At 65.8% G+C, this 20295-nt stretch overlaps 2 protein-coding genes across 12 annotated transcripts; both read right to left on the bottom strand.

The window, feature by feature from the left end:
- Positions 1–56: 56 nt before the first annotated feature.
- On the bottom strand, positions 57–16067 carry STAT2 (signal transducer and activator of transcription 2). Of its 11 annotated transcripts, none has more exons than XM_030554692.1 (25): positions 15973–16067; positions 12486–12649; positions 11946–12111; positions 11768–11866; positions 11494–11586; positions 11220–11298; positions 10581–10666; positions 10041–10201; positions 9437–9595; positions 8111–8203; positions 7780–7839; positions 7488–7508; positions 6991–7084; positions 6576–6632; positions 6120–6203; positions 5938–6036; positions 5491–5626; positions 4170–4219; positions 3988–4100; positions 3513–3652; positions 3030–3218; positions 2683–2740; positions 2206–2347; positions 1854–2136; positions 57–1643 (listed from the first exon to the last, which is right to left on the bottom strand). In XM_030554692.1, exons 2-25 carry the CDS (start codon positions 12614–12616, stop codon positions 1504–1506), a joined length of 2733 nt encoding a protein of 910 aa, XP_030410552.1. In that variant the 5' UTR covers positions 12617–12649; positions 15973–16067; the 3' UTR covers positions 57–1503. The 11 variants fall into 11 exon arrangements, with proteins under 11 accessions (XP_030410552.1, XP_030410555.1, XP_030410544.1 ...); XM_030554695.1 differs by having other exon boundaries at positions 1854–1971; positions 2242–2347; XM_030554684.1 differs by having other exon boundaries at positions 1854–2347.
- Positions 16068–17560: 1493 nt separating this feature from the next.
- APOF (apolipoprotein F) lies at positions 17561–20140 on the bottom strand. Its single transcript, XM_030554696.1, has 2 exons — positions 19768–20140; positions 17561–18762 (listed from the first exon to the last, which is right to left on the bottom strand). Exons 1-2 carry the CDS (start codon positions 20115–20117, stop codon positions 17589–17591), a joined length of 1524 nt encoding a protein of 507 aa, XP_030410556.1. The 5' UTR covers positions 20118–20140; the 3' UTR covers positions 17561–17588.
- Positions 20141–20295: the final 155 nt, after the last annotated feature.

Genomic DNA, 20295 nt, shown 5'->3' with positions numbered 1-20295 from the left:
CCAGCCGCCAGTGCCTATTAAAGGGGTTTGATTTGTACAGACCGGCCTGCGCCTCGTGCTGTTCGGGGGGTTTATTTCACACCTTGGGGCAGCACAGAGAAGGGGAAAGTCCTCGTGGGTCAGTCCAGAGCCCAACACGCTCAGCCCCAGCCCCGAAGAGTCCGTGGCTTCCAGCAGCCCCCACTTAACAACGGTCCTTGGCCCTCCACCGTCCTTTCCTCTGGTCCCGGGCAAAGCTGGGCCCCTGGCCGCCCTCCTCTTCCTCGGCTCCTTGTTCTCCAGCTGGTCCCACCTGGCCGGCTTCCTGCAGAGGGGCGCTGACCAGGGCTGTTGTCTTCTGGGCCCCAGCCAGCTGAGCGTCAGCCATGCCTGGGTGGCTGGGGGTAACCCTTTCCCCCCGGCACCTAGTTAAACTATGCAGCACATGGAGAAACTGAGGCACACAGAGTCGTCATACAAAATATTATGAAAAATTCCCAGCCACGTGGCTGGCACTGGGGGGAGGAGCAGGGGGCTTGCAAGGGCCACGGCACCCTTGTGCCAGCCAGCTCAGGCTAGTACCATTTCAGAGACCAACACCCAGCTCTCCTGCCCCAGCTCAGCCCCCTGAACTCCCCGGGAATGGGCCAGGGCCTCTCCCAGGGCAGGGGCAGGGACTTCTGCCCATCACCAGGGGCACTGTCCTCCCTGCTCTGCTCGGCCCCATCTTCAGGAGGAGGGAGCGTGGTTGAGGGGCAGGGGGGACACGGATGGACTGAGGGGCAGGACGCCTGGGGTCTGGTTCCAGCTTTGATGCCCTGGGAAACCTCAAGCCAGCCCCAGCCCCTAGCGCACCCCCTGGGGGGGGGGGGGGTGCCTGGTGGAACACACACACACACAGCCCTCCCTGCTCCTCCCCACATCCAACTCCAGGCCCCCCCGCCCCAGAACCAGCCCAGCGCTCAGGCCCCGGCCACCAGCCAGGGCCCTACTCCTGGCCTGGGGGGAGCAGAGTTCCGCTTGGGCGAAGGCCCAGGGGCTCCCCTCCGGGGGGGGGACCCCCCCCACCCCTGAAATTCCTGGGGGGAAAGGGGGAAGGGCACGGACAGTAGGAGAGGGTGTGGTGCCCTCTGGTGGCCAGCCAGAGCACAACAGCCCCGGGGCAGCAGGAGGGTGCAGCCCGCACACGGCCCCCACACAAGGGGGATGAACAGTTCAGGGGATCCCCCCACGGACACCATGGAGCCCCCCCCAAACAGCACCACAGCGAGCTGGGGGGGAGGTTTATTTACGAGAGAGAGAGAGAGAGAGTTCGTCTCACCCTCGGGGGAGCCACCTGCACCCCCACCACTAAGAACAGGAAAGCCCGAGAACCCCCCGCTCCAGGCTCCAGGGACCACAGATGGCCCAGGGCCTACCCAGAAGGCAGGGAGAGGGTAAAGCCAGGGCCACCCCCCAATACACAGGGGGGCCTGGGGAACAGGCCCTGGCCTCTGAGCCCCCCCCAGCAAGGGGCAGACGCTGTCACTGGAAGTCCTTGGAGTCGACGTGGAGTGGGGGGAGGTCATTGGCCCCCAGGAACAAGGTGCTGCCAGGCAGCACAGGGGGGGGCACGTCGGCTGGCGGGGGCAGGTAGGGGTCTCCGCCTCGAAGCACGTTGGAGCCTGCAAGAGAAGGGGAGCCGGGCTCAGGGGAGCTGGGGGCAGGGGACGCAGGGCTTGGGGAAAAGAGACACAACCGGGGCTGGGACAGCAGAGGCTGCGGGCTGGGAGTGAGGGGCACCCCCAGAGCTGGGCGGAGGAGGTTTTTACTCCCCCCACCCTCTTGGTGCCAAGTGTCCTCCCCATCCCCCAGGGCAGGAATTGGAGACTCACCAGCCTGATCAAAGCTCAACAGGTCCAGTTCCTGCTTTAGTGCCTCCAGCACCTCTTGAGTACTGGCCCCCGGCTCCAGCGACTCCAGCTGACTGGCCCCTGGCTCCAGCGACTCCAGCTGACTGGCCCCTGGCTCCAGCGACTCCGGCTGACTGGGTCCCGGCTCCAGCGACTCCGGCTGACTGGGTCCCGGCTCCAGCGACTCCGGCTGACTGGGTCCCGGCTCCAGCACCTCCAGCCCATAGGCCCCCAACCCCAGTGCCTCCAGCCCATAGGCCCCCGGCTCCAGTGCCTCCAGGTAATTGGCCCCTGCTTCCAGTGACTCCAGTTCATAAACCCCTAATCCCAGTGCCTCCAGCCCACAGGCCCCCGGCTCCAGCGCCTCCACGTGACTGGCCCCCGGCTCCAGCGCCTCCAGGTGATTGGCTGCCAGCCCCTCGGCTGCAGGAGGTGCCGCTACCATGTTCTCCGGGAGCCAGGGCTCATGTGGCTGCCTAGGAAGAGAGGGGGCCTGGCTTAGAGGGTCTGTGGTGGGGGAGGGGATGCTCTCAGGAATGGGGCAACCACCCAGGCCAAGCCCCAGGCCCGGCTGGAGCTGCTCTGAAGGGTGGTGGAGGGGAGGGGATTCGAAGGGCTGAGTAGCCCTGCCTAGGGATGGGATAGGAGGGGGTGTAGCTGGGAGTCCCCCTGGGGAGCTCCCGAGGAAGTGGGGCAGCCCGGCCAGGGAGAGGGGCTGGGCCCTTGGATGTGGCAGGGGAGAAATCAGGTACTTCCTCTGCAGGGCTGGGGCAGGCCAGGACGCAGGGACCCCGGCGTCTGGCTCCCTCACCTGGAGGACACTCGGATCAGCCGCCGGTTCAGGTACTTCCTCTGCTCCAGCAGGTCCACTGGGGGAAGGGGGAAGAACAGAGGGGTCAGAGAGAGGGGAGCCCAGGTGGAAACGCCCCAGGGAGAGGTCCCCCCCCCTGGTGAGACCCTCCCCACCCCTGCCACCGAACCAGCCAGGCACCAATTCTCACCTAGGCTGCAAACAGAGTAACCGCGAGTGTTGTACCAGAGTCAGGACTGAGGGGTACCGGTAGAGCAGGGTGGGCCCAGGGCTGTGGGTCAGGACCGAGGGGCACCGGCAGAGCGGGGTGGGCCCAGGGGCTGCAGTGGGAGGCGAGCGGCCGGTACCTTCCCTCCTCTCGGTGTAGTACTTCCCAAAGGCCTCGTCCCGGGGCGTGCTGGGGTACAGAAACTTGAGGGGGTTCTCGGGGATGTTCTCGGCGGCCACCAGCTGGTAGTCATGGATGATGTCAGGCAGCGGCAGCGACGTCAGCTCCACCTTTGTGTAGGGCTCCACAGAACGGACCTTGGGCTGACCTGGGGGGCGGGGGGGGGAGCGTTGTCACTGCCAGGGAGAGCCCCAGAGACGGGACAGGCTGCACCAAGGTCTCCCAGCGCAGGGGGGACAACGCAGGAGTCTGGGTGCACAATGTCGCATTCCAACCATTAGGTAACACTGGCCCTGCCCCACGATAAATGGCGCCCAGTGAGGGGCGCAGGGGCCTGGGAGCCCGGACTCCTGGGTTCTCTTCCCCAGTGCAGGCGCCCGGCGACAGAAGAGCCTGGCTCCAGGCCTCGCTAGCAGGGGGCCGCGCCCCGAGGAAGACCCACCTTTCTCCCCGGGCTCCACCCAGCTGCAGGTGATGCCACCCTCACGGCTGGTCTGGCTGAAACGCAGCAGGAAGGTGCCCATCTGCTTTCTCTTCAGCAGCTGCCGCTCCCGCTTGCGGCTCACGAAGCCCATGATGTGCCTGGAGGGGAGCAGAGTGGAGCCCGGGTCAGCCGTCGGCAGGGCCCCCTTGAGGACCCCCCCGGGGACCCCCTCCCCACAATGCTCAGCACCTGGAGTCCTCACTCTTCCGGGCTTCACAGCCCCTGTCCCCTTTACCTGGAGGCCCCCCCATCTGCTCCCCTAAATCCTCCTCCGCCCCTACACACAAACCCCCATAATGGGCTGAGCCGGCCCCTGTTCAGAGTCTGGGGCAAGCCAGTGACGGGAGCAGCTGTAGTTCCTGGGCCTGACCAGACGGGGGTGCAGACACCCCATGCACTGCTCAGACCCCCGCCCCCTCCCGGCCCCCCCTACCCATCCTTCCAGAGCTGGGCCAGGTGGTCTCGGATCAGGTTCAGGATCCCGTCCAGCCAGGTCCAGAAGGAGAAGGTGGGCGGGTTGTCCTGCAGCAGAGAGGAGGCGAGAGACTGAGGGGAGGTTATGGGGTGGGGGTGGGGAGGCAAGGTGGGGGGCAGCCGCACTCAGCAGCCACTTACCTTGGCAAACTTGGCCCAGGTCAGAGTGCTGGCGGGGGTGGCTTCCGGCCCTTTAAGATGGGGGCAGGAGGGAGAAAATTGCAGGGTGGATTAATGCAGCTTCTCTGAGGTCCTCGTCCCCCTCCCCAGACTCAGCACCGACCCCCCCAGCAGGGACCATGGCTGTGACCTTAAATTCTTGGGGGAGCGCCCTGTAACCCCCAGATTGTGTGTGTATCATCAGGGCAGAGGAAAGCAGCAGAACTGCGTTACAGGGTCGTCACTAAAACACGCGGTGGGTTTGGGGAGTGCTCAGCTACCAGCTCTCCAGAGACAACGCCCAGGGGTGGGGGCTGAACGGACATCACCCGCCATCGTCCAGCAGAGAAAATACAATTCAGTGACTCATCGCAGGAGACAAAAATCCCGTGGGGGGAGGAAAACAGCTTCATCTAGATATTGCCCCATCTAATAGGATTGAGAGTCCAGACTGCGGGCTTAGGTCTTATTTTCTCTTGGTAACGAACTCTGACTTTTTGTCCGTCACTTAAAATCTCTCTTTCGTAGTCAGTCTGTGTGCTCGTCTCTGTCAGCGAGCTTGCCTGAAGTGCCTGGTAAGGGGCTTTGCTCAGGCTGGCAAAGGCTGGTGTTCGTCCACTTTCCATTCATGAAGTGGTGAACCAATCAATACAGTTGCACAGCTAGTCTGGAGCGGCGCAGGACGGTATATTCCTGGGGCACGGTGCTGGGAGCTGGCTGGTGCCTCATCGTGGGGTTCACGAGCGGCTCTGGGAGCATTCACACAATCTAGCTGGGTGTGGGGCACCACAGGTGGCTGTGCTGAGTGATCGCAGCACCCGGAGGGGTTTGCTGCTTGTCACCGGTAAGGCATTGTGAGAGACCGCCCAGATTAGTGAGTTAACGGGGGCACAGTGCTGCCACAGTCCCAGGCTTCACCCCGGGGACCCCATCACAATCACCCCCCTCCCGACGCTGCAGAGGGGAAAGTGGGGTACAAAGGAGGCGACACGACTCCCGCAAGATCAGACTCGGGAGGAGAACCCAGGCGTCCTGGCATGCCCTGTGCCATTCCCCCCACCCTCGCTGCCCACTCCACACACGTGGGAGGGGGCAGTGCAGAGGCCAGGGGGTCCAGCCCAGCTGCTCTGAGCCCTGTGGACTTGGGGGGTCTTCCCTTTAGGCTCACTCTCCCCTCAGTGCTGCCCAGAGACCCTGGTGATGGGCTTCGGCCAGGACAGACCTGGGCCTTCCCCCCCAGAGGAGTCTCTGCCTTGCAGCCCCTAGGGGTGCTAGCCAGGTGCTGACCCCCCACTCCCGTTACCAAAGAGCTTTTCCGCCAGCATGTGCAGCTGCTCCTTGTCCAGCCCGCGCCCGGTGGCGGCTGAGAACTGCCAGCTCAGCACCTCGGCCAGCTGGGCCCAGGAGGCGGCCGGCGGCGCGGAGAAGAACAGCAGGTTCTGCAGGGAGAGCACAGGGGTTAGTGGGGGAGGGGGGCTGGGACGCCCCGGAACCAGATCGGGGCCCCACCAGGCCCTGCTGCTGGAGCGGCATGGGGGAGGGGGGCATATGGGCCACAGGGACATGGCCGCAAGGGGGCCCCACACTTGGGCAGAGCCACGGAGGGGGGGCGGGGAAATGCAGCCCACCCTGGGCCGAGCCGAGCGTGGGGAAGAGATGCCCACACCCACTGTGGAGTCCTGACCCCCCCCAGTCCCCAATCGCGCAAAGCAGCCGTGACACTGGCCTGCGGGGGTGGGGAGCCCCTCACCTTGGGGTCTGGGCTGAGCATGTTGAACCAGAGCACGGAGGCCCAGGCGCTGGAGAACTGGTTGTTGCTGGAGATGATCACCACAGGCAGGGTGGATGTCTGGGGGGAGGGGAGAGCTGTCAGCAGGGGAGGGGGAGAGAATGAGACACCCTCACGCCCCCCCAAGCCCCCTCCTCGCCCACCTGCAGCTCCAGCACCAGCTCCTGGTACTTATAGTCCAGTGTGAACGTGATGAGGTGCAGCTCCTCCGTGACGGCAAGCAGGCCCTGCAACAGAGGGGGGCGGGGGGGGTCAGCCAGGGGCCCGACCCCCCTGACCCAGGGGGTTGGGACCCCTGGTGCTTCAGCACCTCCCCGGGGGTCCCTGCAGAGGGGCGACCGCACTGGGTCTGGGTTCGTAAGGGAGGTTGTGACCCAGCAGGGGGAGGGGCTGAAGGGGGGCTGGGCACATCCAGGGGCAGCAGTGGGACCCACCTGGGGCAGAAGCGCCCCCAGAGGGAAGCGTTGGGGGGGCTGTACCCATTAAACCCACTGCCAGCTCTCCCCCCCCCAGCTCTGTCCTGGGCTGGTCCCCCCAGGCTTGGCTGTAGGCACCAGCCCCCACCCCCCCGACCGGCCGGGCACACGCAGGAAACCCACCTCGCTGGCACCTTTGCTGCCTTTGCCCGAGGCCCCGGCCCTCTGGTCCTTCAGCGACTGCAAAGGAGAGAGTCAGTGCCTGGCCCCTGCCCGCCCAGCCCAGCCCGCGGCAGGGGGGCCACGGGGTCGAACCACCTGCCTGGGGCAGGGCTTCCCACTTCCCCTCCCCAAGCTGAGAACCCAGGCGTCCGGGCTCAGCACTTCAGCCCTTCCCCCTCCCCAAGCTGAGAACCCAGGCATCCGGGCTCAGCACTTCAGCCCTTCCCCCTCCCCAAGCTGAGAACCCAAGCATCCGGGCTCAGCACCCCAGTTGCCCTCTGCTTCCCCGTCCACTGAGAACCCAGGCATCCAGGCTCCCCACCCCAGCCCAAGCTGGGAACCCAGGAGTCCGGGCCCTCCTGCGCCTCGCCCGTACTATGTGCCGGAAGTCGCAGACCAGCCCCTCCATCTGCGGATCGTCCTGGACCAGTGTCTTGCTGGTGGACGTCAGGATGTTGAACTTCCGGAACCTGCGGGGAAAAGCGAGAGGGGTGGGGCCATGAGGCCGGCCGGGCTGCACTGGGGGATCGAATCTGGACCGGAGCAAGGCGCTGCCTGGGCAGGGCCAGAGACCCTGGTGATGGGTGCCCAGTAAATACCCAGGAGAGAGACAAGAACCCTCTTAGCCCCAGGCACCTCGGTTGGAGCAGAGCCGGTGCCAGAAACAAACTGGATCCCTGCCCTGGGACCAGATCAGGGCCGGTGCCCCCAGCCCCTAGAAGGAAAAGGCCCCATTCCCTACTCTGCCCCCAAGCCAGCCAGTCCCTGCCCTGGGGCTGGGTGGGAGCCAGCGTCCCCTAGAGGGGAAAGGCCCCGTATCCCAGTCCGTCCGGTCTCCCCAAGGTTTCTCCTAGGTGCCGGCCCGGCACTCACCCTTTCACGTCGGGGGGATGCCTGCAGGAGGAAACACAGGACACCACCAGTAAATCAGCTGCTTTCACCGGGGACCCTGCCCCCTAGCCCCCCTGCAGGGCTTCCCAAGCCTGTCCCCACCGCTCCCTGCAGAGTTTCTGGAGCCTCTCCGCCCCAACCAGGGTTTCCAGCCCCCAGGCAGAGCCGCCTGTCCCCTGCCCCCCACCCGCTGGGCTCCCTGCCTTGTGGCTGGGCTAGTGTCCAGGCCCCGGGGGAAGGGGGTTAAGGCGCTTACGGGGGGGACATGACTCACTGGTCAAGGATGATTTTCACCTCCAGTCGATGGCTTCGATCCTGCAGCTTGACCAGGAGCCTGGGGGGAGAGGAGCCCGTCACCCTGGCCACTGGCCTGGCAGGACATATGGCCTGCATGGGGTGGTGGTGATGGGGGACGATGACACAGACACTGGGCCCCAGGGTTCAGCATCCCTCCCCCTCTAGCACCCACTCCAACGGGGCCTATCCTGCCAGGGCCAGAAGCAGGGATCTGCCTTGGGGAGGGGCGGGGGGGGGGCTGTGGAGTAAGTGCCACCCCCCTGCACAGGATAGTCAGGGACAGACGGGCACTGTGGTCGGGGGCTCACCTGGCACGGACGGAGAATTTGCTGCCAGTTTTCAGTACCAGGGGTCTCCGGTTGGGGAACGGCATGATGGGCTGGATTTCCACCACAAAGGCACTGCGGGGGGGAAAGGGAGATGTTAGCACCCCAGGGTGTCCCCAACATGCTTCAATCCCCCCCAAATACCACGTAGCCCAGCGAGCCCCCACTCCTCTGGCCTCAGCTGGCCGGTCTCTGCACCAAGAACCACCCCCCATGCAGCTGTCTCTGCATTAAGCATCTTCACTTAACTTTCACGACTTCGTATTATGCCTCTGTTTGCCCACAACTTTGTATCAGATCCTTACAAAGAAACTTTGCACTGAGCCTTGGTATAATGTTGAAAAAATGTCTTTTTGCTAAGGGTAGAATAAAATCCTCCCCCCCCCCATCAATGGCCCTGTTGAATGAACGAGGGGTGAACGGATAAAGCTGGAAGGCAGCACCTCCAGGCAGCTGGCGAGGGGCTGGAAGCCAGACCCAGGACAATGAAGCGGGTCCAGGGGGCTCCCTGAAGAGGAGCAGCCGTACTGACGCCGTGGGGTGAGAAGCGAGCACCTGCTTTGGGACACCCTCTGTGCAGCACTGGGACAACCCCCAGGAAGCAGCAGCACAAAGGACCCACGGACACAGACAGACTGTGAACGTGGTGCAGATATCGTCAGAAGGAAGCTGCTATAAGGGGAGGGGTCTTGCTCAGGACCCCAGGTCTCGTCTCCTCTGCCCGGCTCCACCTCTCCCCCATGAAACTTACCCGGCCAGTGCGGTTAAGGGGAGCAACTCATTGGTAATAGGAAGACTGCCTCGGGGGGGGGGGGGGGCGCGGGCGGGGTGGTGTGTGTGCGCGCGCGCGTGCGTGCAGTATCTCCTATGCATATGATACAGTGTTGATTGCTAAATGTATTCCCAATCAATGTGGTGCTTTGCCTTATTCCCCCGAAAAGATCCTGTGCAGCACTTTAAGTACAACACTAGTGGGGCAGCCCCCCACCCCCATGTAACTCCATGCTCTTAGGAGCAGCCCCCTGCCCCCCCGCATCATCCCTGCCCCCCCCATGCTCCTAGGGGCAGCCCCCTGCCCCCCCGCATCATCCCTGCTCCCCCCATGCTCCTAGGGGCATCCCCCTGCCTCCCTGCATCATCCCAGCCCCTCCATGCTCCCAGGGGCAGCCCCCTGCCCCTCCACACATCATCCAACCCCCTCCCCCACTCCTAGGGGCAGCCCCTGCTCCCCCATGGACCAGCCCAACCCTCACGTACACCCAGGTTCCTATGAGGCAGCCCCCCCAACCCCAGGCGCTGCCCCAGCACCTCCTCAGGAGGCAGGAGAGCTGCTCCTGCAGCCGGCTCTCCAGCAGGGGTCGCTGTGCTGCCAGCGGGTCGTGCAGGTAGGTGAGTTTGACGTGCTGGTCACCCAGGGCTCGCAGGAGGCGCCAGAGCTGGAAAAGCACCTCGGCCGCCCCCGTGAACCTGCGGGCGGAGAGGAGCCGGATCAGCCCTAGGGGTGGGGACCCCTCCGGGCCAGGGAGCCACTTCCCCCCAGGCAAACACTCGTTCGTTTCTCTTCCCTAGTTAATAAACCACAGGCACCTTTCGGACGGGACTGGGTAAAACCGCCGGTGCCAGGACTGGATCCTGGGAGAAGTGCCTGGCCCTTGGGACGGGGAGTCACCTGAATATCGGGGCGACAAGGGACCATCTGTGCCAAGGGAGGGAGACAGGTCGCAGAGCCCCAGGGGCTGGCTGGGACGCCAGGGGGTTCACCCTTGTCCCTGGCTTGGGGACCTCGAACTGCAGACTGTACAGCCAACCTAGGATTTGCGCTCGGCTTCGGGGTCCGCCCACTGCCTGACCCCCTCCCCCAGCTGGTGAAAGGGTCCCAGACTCCTGGGGGGGGCCTCCAATCACCCCCTACCAGGTCTCCAGGCAGCTCAGGCTGGTGTCGCAGGCTGCCCCGATGCAGGCCCTCCGTTGCCGGTCCTTCCACTCGGCCAGCTCCTCCAGCAGGAAATCCCGCAGCGTCTCGCAACGGCCCAGCAGCTCCTGCGCCCGGGCCAGAATGTCCTGCCAGAGACACTGTTCGTTGTGACCCCAGGCGACCAACCGGCGGGGGGTGGGGAGGGAGGCAGGGCCCTGCCCTACCGGCTCCTGCCAGCTTTGCCGGGGGCAACAGCGAGAACCCCATGGGGAAGACGCCAGCCGCTCGGGGTGACCTGCTGTGCACAGCTCCCAGCACGACACTGAGCCCAGCCCAGCTGGGAGGCAGCTCCTGGGAAACTGAGGCACGTCTGGACAAGACCCACTGTGGAAGGGACCCAGGAAAACGGCCCCCAGAGAAGGTGTGTGTGTGGAGGGGGGGGGTGACTTCCGCCTTGATCCAGATGCCCCAGGGACCCACAGAGCCCCCCCCAGGACGGCCCCTCAAGCAGGGGGCTGGCCCCATGCAGAGCCTCACCTTGCGGCTCCGGTCCAGGTTGTTCAGCATGGCCTGCAGCTGCTCCATCTGGCGGGCCAGTTCGGGGCTGGGGGGAGCGTCGTTCGCTGGGGAGACGGCGACAGGGCGCGGTGAGGGGGGGGCATGAACGGCAGCCATGGGTCAGAACCTGCCCCTAGCGCCACGTGTGGGGACAGCCCCCTGCCCCCTGCAGCGCAGCACCTCCTGCTGTGCCCCCTGCAGCGCAGAGCCCCCCCACTGTGCCCTCCACCCCCTGCAGCGCAGCGCCCCCTACTGAGCCCCCTGCCCGCGAGCTCCTCGCTGTGACGGGGGGGCAGTGTGACTGCGAGGGGAGAGCACCCCCTGCTGAACCCCAGCCCACAGAACAGGAGGCCTCAGCCCCCTAATGCCGCACAAGAGCAGAGAGGGCAGAGCTGGCTCTGGGGAGGAGCTCTCCTCTCCGAGTCACCCCCGCCTCCTCCCGGGGCCCTCCTGGCCTGGCTCTCCCCTTGTTCACCTGCCGTGCTCACCAGCGCCCCCCAGCCTGGCCGCTCCAGCACGCTGGGGTAGAGCAGGCAGGGCCTCCCCCCCCCCCGACTACCCCTTGCCCCCCATCTCTGCCCCATTACCTCCCCCCAGCAGCCAGCCCGGGCTCCTCACCAACCATCCGGTGCAGCTTATAGCGGAAGTCAAAGGTGTCCTGCAGCTCCTCTAGGTGGCGCACTTCGCGATCCAGCTCCTGCGGGGGGGCAAGGGAACCGGGTCAGGGGCAGGGAGTGCCTGGGGCACGGGCACTGGCACAGCCAGGCTGCCGGCTGGCACGGGGGCCGGGCCCTGGGGTATGGAGCCACCTGGTCGTAGGTTCAAACCCAGCTCCGGGCGGGGAGGGGGGCAGCACACCAGGCTCCATATGCGATAGCCGGGCCGTACCCACCTGCACCGCTGCCTTGGCCTCCCCCAGGCGCCGCCCGATCTTCTGCTGCCGGTCCGTCTCCATGGGGGCACTGGCCGGCGGCTGAGCTGTGGCCTGCAAGGGGTGCACAAGAGACAGGCCCCTTTTAGCCTCAGCCTACAGACACAGCCAGCCGCAGGCCGGGGGGCGGGCAGGGTCCCAGGAGAGGGGCTCTCCCCATATGCGGTGTTAGGGGGTGCTGTGCTGTGGAAAGCCTGGGGCGGGGGGAATAGCACGAGCCCCTGGCCCTGCTTACCTGCTGGGCCGCGAGCCCCCTGCTCAGAATGGCCTTCTCCTCCCGCAGCAGGTTGGCGATGACGTTGGCCAGCTGCTCCGGGCACTCCTGGTACCTGGCCTGGAAGAGAGCACAAGGGCGGGGTGGGTCAGTGGGGGTGGGCACAGCACCCCGCCCCCCCCAGCACCTTGCTCCCTACCTGCAAGTTCAGCTTGGATTTCCGCAGGTTGTGCTTGAGCACGAAGTCGTTCTCGCTGGCCCCGAAGCGGCTGTACTGGTCGTCCAGCAGGGCCAGCAGGGTGTGGAAGAGCATGTGGGCCTGGGAAGAGCGGGGCTCGGCCGCGGGGGGCTCGGCCGCCCGGTTCCTGGGGCAGAGACAAGGGGGCGCACTGCAGAGCCCCAGCCACAGCCAGCTCCTGGACGACCCCACACTGACGAGGTCCCTCTACTGCCTGTTCCCCACAACTCCAGTGGGGGATCCATGGGGCCACACTGGGAGAGGCACCCGGGGTTCTCTGGGTGAGCCCCCAGCTGACCTATTTCCTGGGCATCCACCAGCCTTCTGCTCTCCCTTCCCTCATGTCGGGGGGGGGCATCTTTCCCCTCCCCCTGAACCCCAAAATCAGACACCACTCTCCACGTTAGAGCTGAGACAACCCCCTGCACCTGCAGATTGTGGGTCCCCGCTGCTGACCCCCCCCCACCACATTAACCCTTCCCTCCCTGGCCCCGCAGTTACCAGTTCTGGTCTTCGAGCCAGGGGGCCAGGTACTGCCGCACCTCCATGGGCAGGTGGTCCTCCGAGTACAGCCTGTGCACCTGTTCCAGGTAGGCTTTCTCCAGCTGCTGGATCTCCTGCCACTGGGCCATGGTGGGGCCGTCCCCGGCGTCTCAGCTCCCCCCCTGGGAAGGCAAACCAGGGCAGCAAGTGAGCGGGTGCCCCCCCTTCACACCCAGCCCAGGGCACCAGCAGGACGAGGACCTCAGGCCAGAGGCAGGGCCAGGGGCTGGGACATGGGGCCCTTCCCCTCTCAGGGCTGCCGGCTCCGATCCAGCCCCAGGGTGGGGACTGGCTGGTGTGGGGGCTCCCCAGGGGTCAGGGCCCAGCTCCCCCACAGGCTGTTCTTAGAACCACAGAGAGGCCCAGATGTGGTGGAAACCCCCCCACCCCCTCATCCCTGCTCATCACATCTGGGGCTGCTGCTCCTGGCTGGTGGATGCAGCTACATTAGTGACGCCTTATTTTGGCGGTTGGCATTCCCATCTCCCCCTGCTCCAGTCGAGCCTGTCCTGCCCTGGGGCCGGATCGGAGCCAGTGCCCCGCACACGGGACAGACCCCATTTCCCATCCTCCCCCAGCCAGTCCCATCCTGGGGCCAGATCGGAGCCAGCGCCCCTGGGAGGGGAAAGTCCCCATGTTCCCTCCCCCCCCAAAGCCAGTCCTGCCCTGGGGCCGGATCGGAGCCAGAGGGCCCCCCCTCAGGGGAAAGGCCCCTGTTCCTGACTCACAGGGAGCACACACGCCCGGGGCCTGCACCGTTCCTGGCTCCGCAGCCACCACGGGAAACAGCTGCTGCTGTGGGGGCAGGATCAGACGCTGGCCCCGTGGCTCTAATCCAGACCCCTCCCAGCCCTGACCCCTAGGGTGCCGCTGAACCAGGCTCAGCTCTGTATGGAAAGGGGCTGCTGGAGACATGCCTCCCCCCAGCACTCCCAGCTGAAAACAGCCACTGGTTTCTTTTGGGGCAAGAATCCAGACTGGGCTCCACCTCCCCAGCTCTGCTGGTGCCCCTCAGTCCCGACCCGCAGCCCCTGCTAGCCCAGCCCTGGGCTCCCCACCACCAGCTCTGCCGGTGCCCCTCAGTCCCGACCCGCAGCCCCTGCTAGCCCAGCCCTGGGCTCCCCACCACCAGCTCTGCCGGTGCCCCTCAGTCCCGACCTGCAGCCCCTGCTAGCCCAGCCCTGGATCCCAGCCCAGCATAAAAGGAACCTCCAGGTGGATTCAAGGCAGCAGAGTGATTTGGCGCAGTTGGCAGAGGGCACCTGATGCCCCCCCAGATCATTACAGTCTCCCTAGCAAGGGCAGAGTTCTGGCCTCCACTCACTTTGCCCGTGGGGGCCCGGAGGCCGGAACGCCCCACTGCTGCCAGCAGGAGCTGCCACCCCTGCCCCCAGCCTGGGTTCGTTCACATGGGCATTCGAGAACTCGACCAAACAGCAGCATGTAGATGTGAAACTAGGAGAGGAGACTTGGGTGCAGAACAACATGCCCCCAGCCACTATGCCGGGACCTGACAGGCCCTATGCCCCCGAGAGCCCGGGCCAAACGCTGGGACGTCTTGGGGGAGCCAGGAACATAAATGCTCCACTTACGGCAAAGCACACCCAACTGGCCCTGACTCAGTGGCTGCAGGCCCTCTGCAAAGCCAGCTCCTCGCTTCGGGGCCCCCCTGCAGCTGGAAAATGTTTGCCTCTTTAAGGGCATGAACAGCACAAATCCTTGGGAGTCCTGGGGGCCTTCAGCCAGAAGGGGCTCACTGGAACTGTGGGGGAGCCCAGGGCTGGGAGAGCAGGGGTTGCGGGTCAGGAGTGAGGGGCACTGGCAGAGCTGGGGGGGAGCCCAGGGCTGGGCTAGCAGGGGCTGCAGGAAACAGGCAGGGTCGAGAGCGACCCACCAAATACCCCTAGTTCCATCCCTAACTTCCATGCCAGCCTCCCTCTGCTGGCCTGGCTCCCGGCAGCTTGGCACCGTCAGCACTTTCAGCCATTTCCCCCACACCCTCCCTTCCCCCCCATAGCAGGACTCAAATCGTGTTCAGAGCCCTGAGGCGCCTTGTTCCCTCCCCCCACCAACCCACCAGGGAGGGGACCGGCCTGGCCCTGGCTAGACATGAGCTGTGGTGACCCCATGGGGCCTTCTGGCCTCCAAGCCTCTGTCGCTCCAGGACCCCAGTGGCTGAGCACAAGCCCCGTCCTCTCCTCCTTGGACCCCCCCAGACTGGCTCCTCCGCCCCAGCCAGCCCCCCCGCAGCTTGGCTCCTGTGGGGTTAAACCCTTCGGGGAGGGCAGAGGAGGATTCGATGCAGCCGAGGACAGTGCCAGGCGGATTTCTGCCCCGGCGCAGGGGATGCAGGCGGTGAGTTCAGAGCCGGCTTTGGGGCAGGCCATCCCAGCTACCCGGCCCCGAAGTGGGGCTCACGCTTGGATTCCCCAGTGAGCTCCCCAAAGGGAAGCCGGAGGCTGGTCGGGAGGGGCCCTGCGGGGAGCGCCCAGCTGCCCACAGTGGCAGGGATCTCACCGTGCACAGGCAGAGCCGGGCAGCGTCGCCAGCTGCCGCCCGCATCACAAGAAACCCGGGGGAGAAGGAAACTGAACTCGAGTCAGTTCCCTGAACGGGCGGTGGGGTGGGGGGCGCTTTTCTTAGCGCCTGCTCTGCTCATGGCCTTAAGCACCAGGGGGCAGCGGGTGCCAGCCACTGCCCAGAGCTGCACAACCTTGCCCCTGTCACGCCAAGGCACCCTCATCCGTCCCACAGGGGTTCAGGAAGGGAGCGTGGGGGTGACATTGGCCAGGAGGCTCCTGCCCCGTGGGGGAGGGCACCATGACAGGCAGCCCCCCTCACACACTTGGGGCCAGAGGGAGGGAGGCTTTCGCTGGTGCTGAAAACTCATCAATTGGCACTGAAACCATCCCCCCAGATACCCTACCCATGCCCCGTGCTCCTCTGTCCTGCCCCCAAACTCCCTAGTGCCCCTCAGATACCCCCCATAGCCAGGCCCCACAGATAGCCCTCCTCTGCCCCCTGCCCCCAGCTCCCCAGTGCCCCCCAGAAACCCCCCACAACAGGGCCCCCTACATACCCCTGCTCTGCCCCTGCCTCCAAACTCCCCAGTGCCCCCCAGAAACCCCCCATAGCCGGGCCCTCTACATACTCCTCCTCTGCCCTCTGCCCCCAAACTCCCCAGTGCCCCCCAGAAGCCCCCCATAGCCTGGCCCCCCAGATACCCCCAGTGCCCCCCAGAAACCCCCCATAGCCGGGCCCCCCAGATACCCCTCCTCTGCCCCTGCCCCCAAACTGCCTAGTGCCCCCCAGAAACCCCCCATAGCCGGGCCCCCCAGATACCCCTCCCCTGCCCCCAGTGCCCCCCAGAAGCCCCCCATAGCCGGGCCCCCCAGATACCCCTCCCCTTCTCCCAGCTCCGCCCCCCACCGCGCCGGGCCGCTACCTCCCAGCTGCGCGGACCAGCTCGCAGGTCCCCTAAGGTTGCCGTGCCGGGCACCGCGCTGCCCTCCCGCCGCGGGGAGCCGCTCTTCCGTGTGCGGGAGGAGACCCCGCCCCTGCCCGGCGCTGGTAGGTGGAGAGGCGGGGCGGGACACGCCCCTCCCGGGAGCAGCGGCGGGAGGGGAGGCGCCGGGTGGAAAAGCCGAGCCCGAAGCAGGAGCGAGCCGACAGACTTCCCAGAAACCACGTCACCGGGAAGGAGGGGCCTGGGGAAGGGGGCGTGGCCGACCTGGGGAAAAGAGGGGAGGAGGGGCGGGGCCTATAGAAGAAGGGGAGGGGGGAGCAGGAGAGGGAGAGAAGGGGGAGGTGGGGAGGGGGGGAAGGAGGGGGAGCAGGGAAGGGTGGGTGGTGGGAGCAGGAGAGGTGGGGGGAGAAGAGAGAAGGGAAGGGGTGGGTGGGGAGGTGGGAGCAGGAGGGAGAGAGAAGGGTGGAGGTGGGGAGCAGAGGGGGTAGGGGGGAGCGGGAATGGGGAGCAGGGACGCCCATGCACTGCACCAGGCCCAAGCCCAGGCCCAGGCCCCGAAACAAGGGGACGGGACCTTCCCCTGCTCGCCTGGAGCCAGAGTTCACCTGCCCACGGGTGGGGAGACCTGGCAGCCGGCTGCTTTCAAGCCCTGCCCTTGTGTACCTAGCACTGGTCATCCGTGGATCTCAAAGCACTCGACAAATGGGCCCAAGTTAGGACATGGCTCCCACAGCCCCTTGCTTTACTGCTGCACTCACTGCCAGCTCGGAGCTGGGCGTAGAACCCAGGAGTCCTGGCTCCCACTGCCCTGCTGTAATCACCAGCCTGCACTTTCCTGGCTGGTAACAAAACCCTGCGAATGCCGAGCTCCATTAGCCAGGACGAGGCCGGGCTGGGCAGGCCGCAGGAGGCAATTTGACCCCAGGGTCGTCCATGACTCAGGTTGCGGGGGGGAGGTCTAGGTTGGATACCAGGAAACACTATTTCCCTTGGAGGGTGGTGAAGCCCTGGGATGGGTCCCTAGGGAGGTGGTGGAATCTCTCTCCTTAGTAGTTTTAAAGGTCAGGCTTGACAAAGCCCTGCATGGGGTGATTTAGCTGGGGTTGGCCCTGCTTTGAGCAGGGGTTGGACTAGATACCTCCTGAGGTCCTTTCCAACCCTGCTAGTCTAGGAGTCTATGATTCTGGGAGAAATTTGGCAGCCGGCCCCTTTGAGACCCACTGATCTTTAGACTCGACTCGTGGCAGTTGGCTGCCCTGGGTCAGGCTAACCCTGGCAGATCAGATGCCTATTATCGATTTCAAGCACAAGAGCTCATGCTGAGTTGGCATGGGGTGGGCAGGGTCCTTCCCTCCTCCCCAGAGCACCCCGCTGTGGGCTGGAAATTGACCGGAGCGACTCCAGCCCTCGTGCCCACTGGCTGAGAGAGCTGGCCACCAGGGCCTGGGCTGAGACCTACCAAACTCATTGCACTGGAGGCCACAGCTGGGCATGCATCTGGGCTGGCTGTGAGGCAGCTCCCCTCCCCGGCACCCCGCCGCCCCCATCACAGACACCAGCACTGGGCTCAAGGAATGGGCAGCGCCCCGCTTTATTCACACCCAGACCGATGGTGGCACAAAGGAGCCGGCTGCGGTGACGGGGCTGGAGGAGCTCGTGGACGGGGAGGCAGACGGCTCCACCTGCCGGAAGTAGTTGATCAGAGACCGCACCCCCGCTTTGATGGCCGGCTTCAGCCCTATGCCGACGCCGAGGCCCACGTTGCCCCCTGCCCCGCCCATGAGCACCACGAGGGCGTCGTAGCTCAGGTCCAGGGCCGCCTCGATGCCCCGCTCCTTGGCCAGCGCCGTGCAGTTCTGGAAGGCGTAGTAGATGCTGGTGCCAACGTTGTAGTAAGTGCTGACCACGGGCACCCACTCCAGCACGCTGTGCACCCTCCGCTCCCGCTCGCTCCTGCAGGCCTCCGGGCTCCCGCGCCGGTTCCTCCCTGCCCAGCGGCACCGGTGCAGCCAGGCCTGGGCCCCGCGGCCCGGCAGGGAGTAGGCACCGGGCTGTCCGATCACCGAGAAGGAGGTGGTCCCGTTGGAGGCCACGCCGGCACAGGCAGACCCCAGCCTGTGGCAGGCCCTGGCGGCGGCTGGGAAGGCGACGTGGGTGCTGGTCACTGGGCCCAGCAGCAGGGAGCTGTCAAGCTGGGCCAGGCCCGAGCATCGCCGGGGGCCCGGCCCTGCCAGCTGATCCACATTGAAGAGCAGGGCGGTCCTGCCTCTCCCGCCCTGCCTGGGGGTGCCTGGGAGTCCTGCTATCCCCAGCAGCAGCGCGTTGGCATCATCCACCCCCACCGCCCCATAGAGCCGCAGCACTAGCCCCTCAGCATGGTGAGGGCAGCCAGCCCCTTGCAAGGAGAGGGCTAAGGCTGCGCTGGCGAGGGTCTGGGGCAGTGGCGGGAGCTGGGAGAAACCCTCCAGGGCCTCAGGCAGCAAGTTGTGGCAGGAGACCCCCATCCGTGGGAGTCCCGGCTGGGGAAGCTGCCCCAGGAGGGAGTCAAGCAACCCCCTGGCAGCAGCCTGATGGGAGCTGGGTGCATCGGGAGAAGCAGGGAGGGGGATGACTTCCGTCCCTGGGGGCTTGACAGTCCCAGCGGTGCCTCCCCCTGGGACCGTGGGGGGCAGCCGGTGCCCATGGAGCTCATGGCACAGCAGCAGCAGGCAGCAGCAGAGAAGTGGCTGGTGCATGGTGGGCCGGTCCTTCGGGTGTGCAGCACAGACCCTAGTGAGGAGGACACGTCACAGACACAAGAATCTGGAGCCCCTCCCTGCACCAGGAGACCCTCTGGCAGGGGATGCCGTCTACTGGCACAGCCAGGCTCAAGGGACCAGCCTTTGGCCGCTGGAAACGGGGTTCAAATGCATGGTGTCTGGCTGGGGGAGGAGACTGTGGGTCAGGGTGACCGCAGAGCTGTGGGGGGCAGCGGAGCCTAGCAGACACAACACCGGCCTGGAACGTGGGAGGCCTGATTTCTAGTCCCAGCTCTGCCTGGGCCTCAGTTTCCCCATAGTAAAGCACTTCAGCGCAACGTGCGAGGGAAGAACCAGGCATCATTATCAGAAGGGGAGTTCAGGGGACTGCAGGCTGGGATTGAGGGGCACTGGCCGTCCCTTTGAACCCCCAAGGGGGGCCATAGGCCAGGGCTCCCAGGAACCAAGGATGGAGGGGGCAGGTTCCCCCAACATAGATGAGTTCAGGCAGCAAAGCAAGTCCTCAGGTCCCAATGTTGTGGCAGCTGCACTAAACTGGAGGCAAAGGGGCGGAGGGGGGGTCGGATGACGCACCAGGGGGGAATTCTCCCCCTGCCCCCAGGGAAGAGTGAAGCTGGTGGGCACCAATCTGGCCATTCCCCCACTGAGCTGCCTGAGAGGGGAGAAGAGCCCCCCCTCTGCCAACAGCAGCAGCCCAGGACAGGGGGCAAATGCCCCCACCCCCCAGCTCAGCCACATTGGTCCACATGACTCAGTGTGCGACTGACACAGGCAACTTCCACTCCTCCCCCACCATGGGCAAATGGGGCATTCCCCCCACCCAGCTCAGTGGCAATGATTTGCACGCCCACAGCAGTTCCCTCTGACCCCCAATGACAGAGCTGCCCCCCCCACGCCCTGCTGGGGTTTGGAGACCAACACTGGTGCGAAGGCCTCGTGTAAACGTGCAGCGGCCTCGGCTCCAGGATCAGTGGGGACAAACCACCGAGGCAGGGGGGCTGCAGCCTCCACTCACCTGGCACAGAGATCAGGAGCTCCTGGGCGCCAGGCGGAGGGCAGGATGCCTGGCCCAGAGCCTGCCTGGCCCCTTTTATAGCCCTCGCCCAGGCCTGGCGATTCCTTATCAGGCAGCAGATTGCAACAGCCTCGACCCTCGGGTCCCTGCCCCCCCTCCCAGCCTGCAGCCCCCCCATGCCCTGTCTCGGCAGCAGTGCCTTGGCTGGGGGCTGCCCCGTCCCTGGCAGGGCGACCGCTGGGCACGGCCGACACAGGGTAAGGTGGGGCCCACGGGCTGCCAAGGCCACAGGGGCCGAGAGATCTGGGGAAGGCCCAGGCTGGGCTCAGGCCAGGGTCTCTGGGCCCCATTTGCGTATGTTACAAAAAGTCAACACCCTCCCTCCACCCGCAATGTTATCAGGCTGGGCCAGGGCCCCTCCCAGCCAGCTCTAGTGTGTGTGGGGGGGGGGAGGGGGGAGAACCAGCCTGGGGGCACTCTAGGGAGGGGAGATTGAAGCCGGGGTGAGAACAACAGGGCTCTGCTCCC

Source organism: Gopherus evgoodei, chromosome 3 (assembly GCF_007399415.2).
Source record: "Gopherus evgoodei ecotype Sinaloan lineage chromosome 3, rGopEvg1_v1.p, whole genome shotgun sequence".
NCBI classification, from domain to species: Eukaryota; Metazoa; Chordata; order Testudines; family Testudinidae; genus Gopherus; species Gopherus evgoodei.
Note: the sequence above shows the minus strand (reverse complement) of the source record. Positions and strands in the feature narration are given on the sequence as shown.

Bases quoted from the DNA above. Each gene is read 5' to 3' on its own strand.
- APOF (XM_030554696.1), bottom strand. From the start codon at position 20,117: ATGGGGCCCAGAGACCCTGGCCTGAGCCCAGCCTGGGCCTTCCCCAGA. The intron at 18,763-19,767 runs GTGAGTGGAGGC...CCTCCTCACTAG, and splicing joins GCTCCTGATCTCTGTGCCAG to GGTCTGTGCTGCACACCCGA.
- STAT2 (XM_030554684.1), bottom strand. From the start codon at position 12,616: ATGGCCCAGTGGCAGGAGATCCAGCAGCTGGAGAAAGCCTACCTGGAA. The intron at 10,667-11,219 runs GTGAGGAGCCCG...CCGTCTCCCCAG, and splicing joins TAAGCTGCACCGGATGGTTG to CGAACGACGCTCCCCCCAGC. The intron at 6,204-6,575 runs GTGGGTTTCCTG...CCTCTGTTGCAG, and splicing joins GCAGCAAAGGTGCCAGCGAG to GGCCTGCTTGCCGTCACGGA.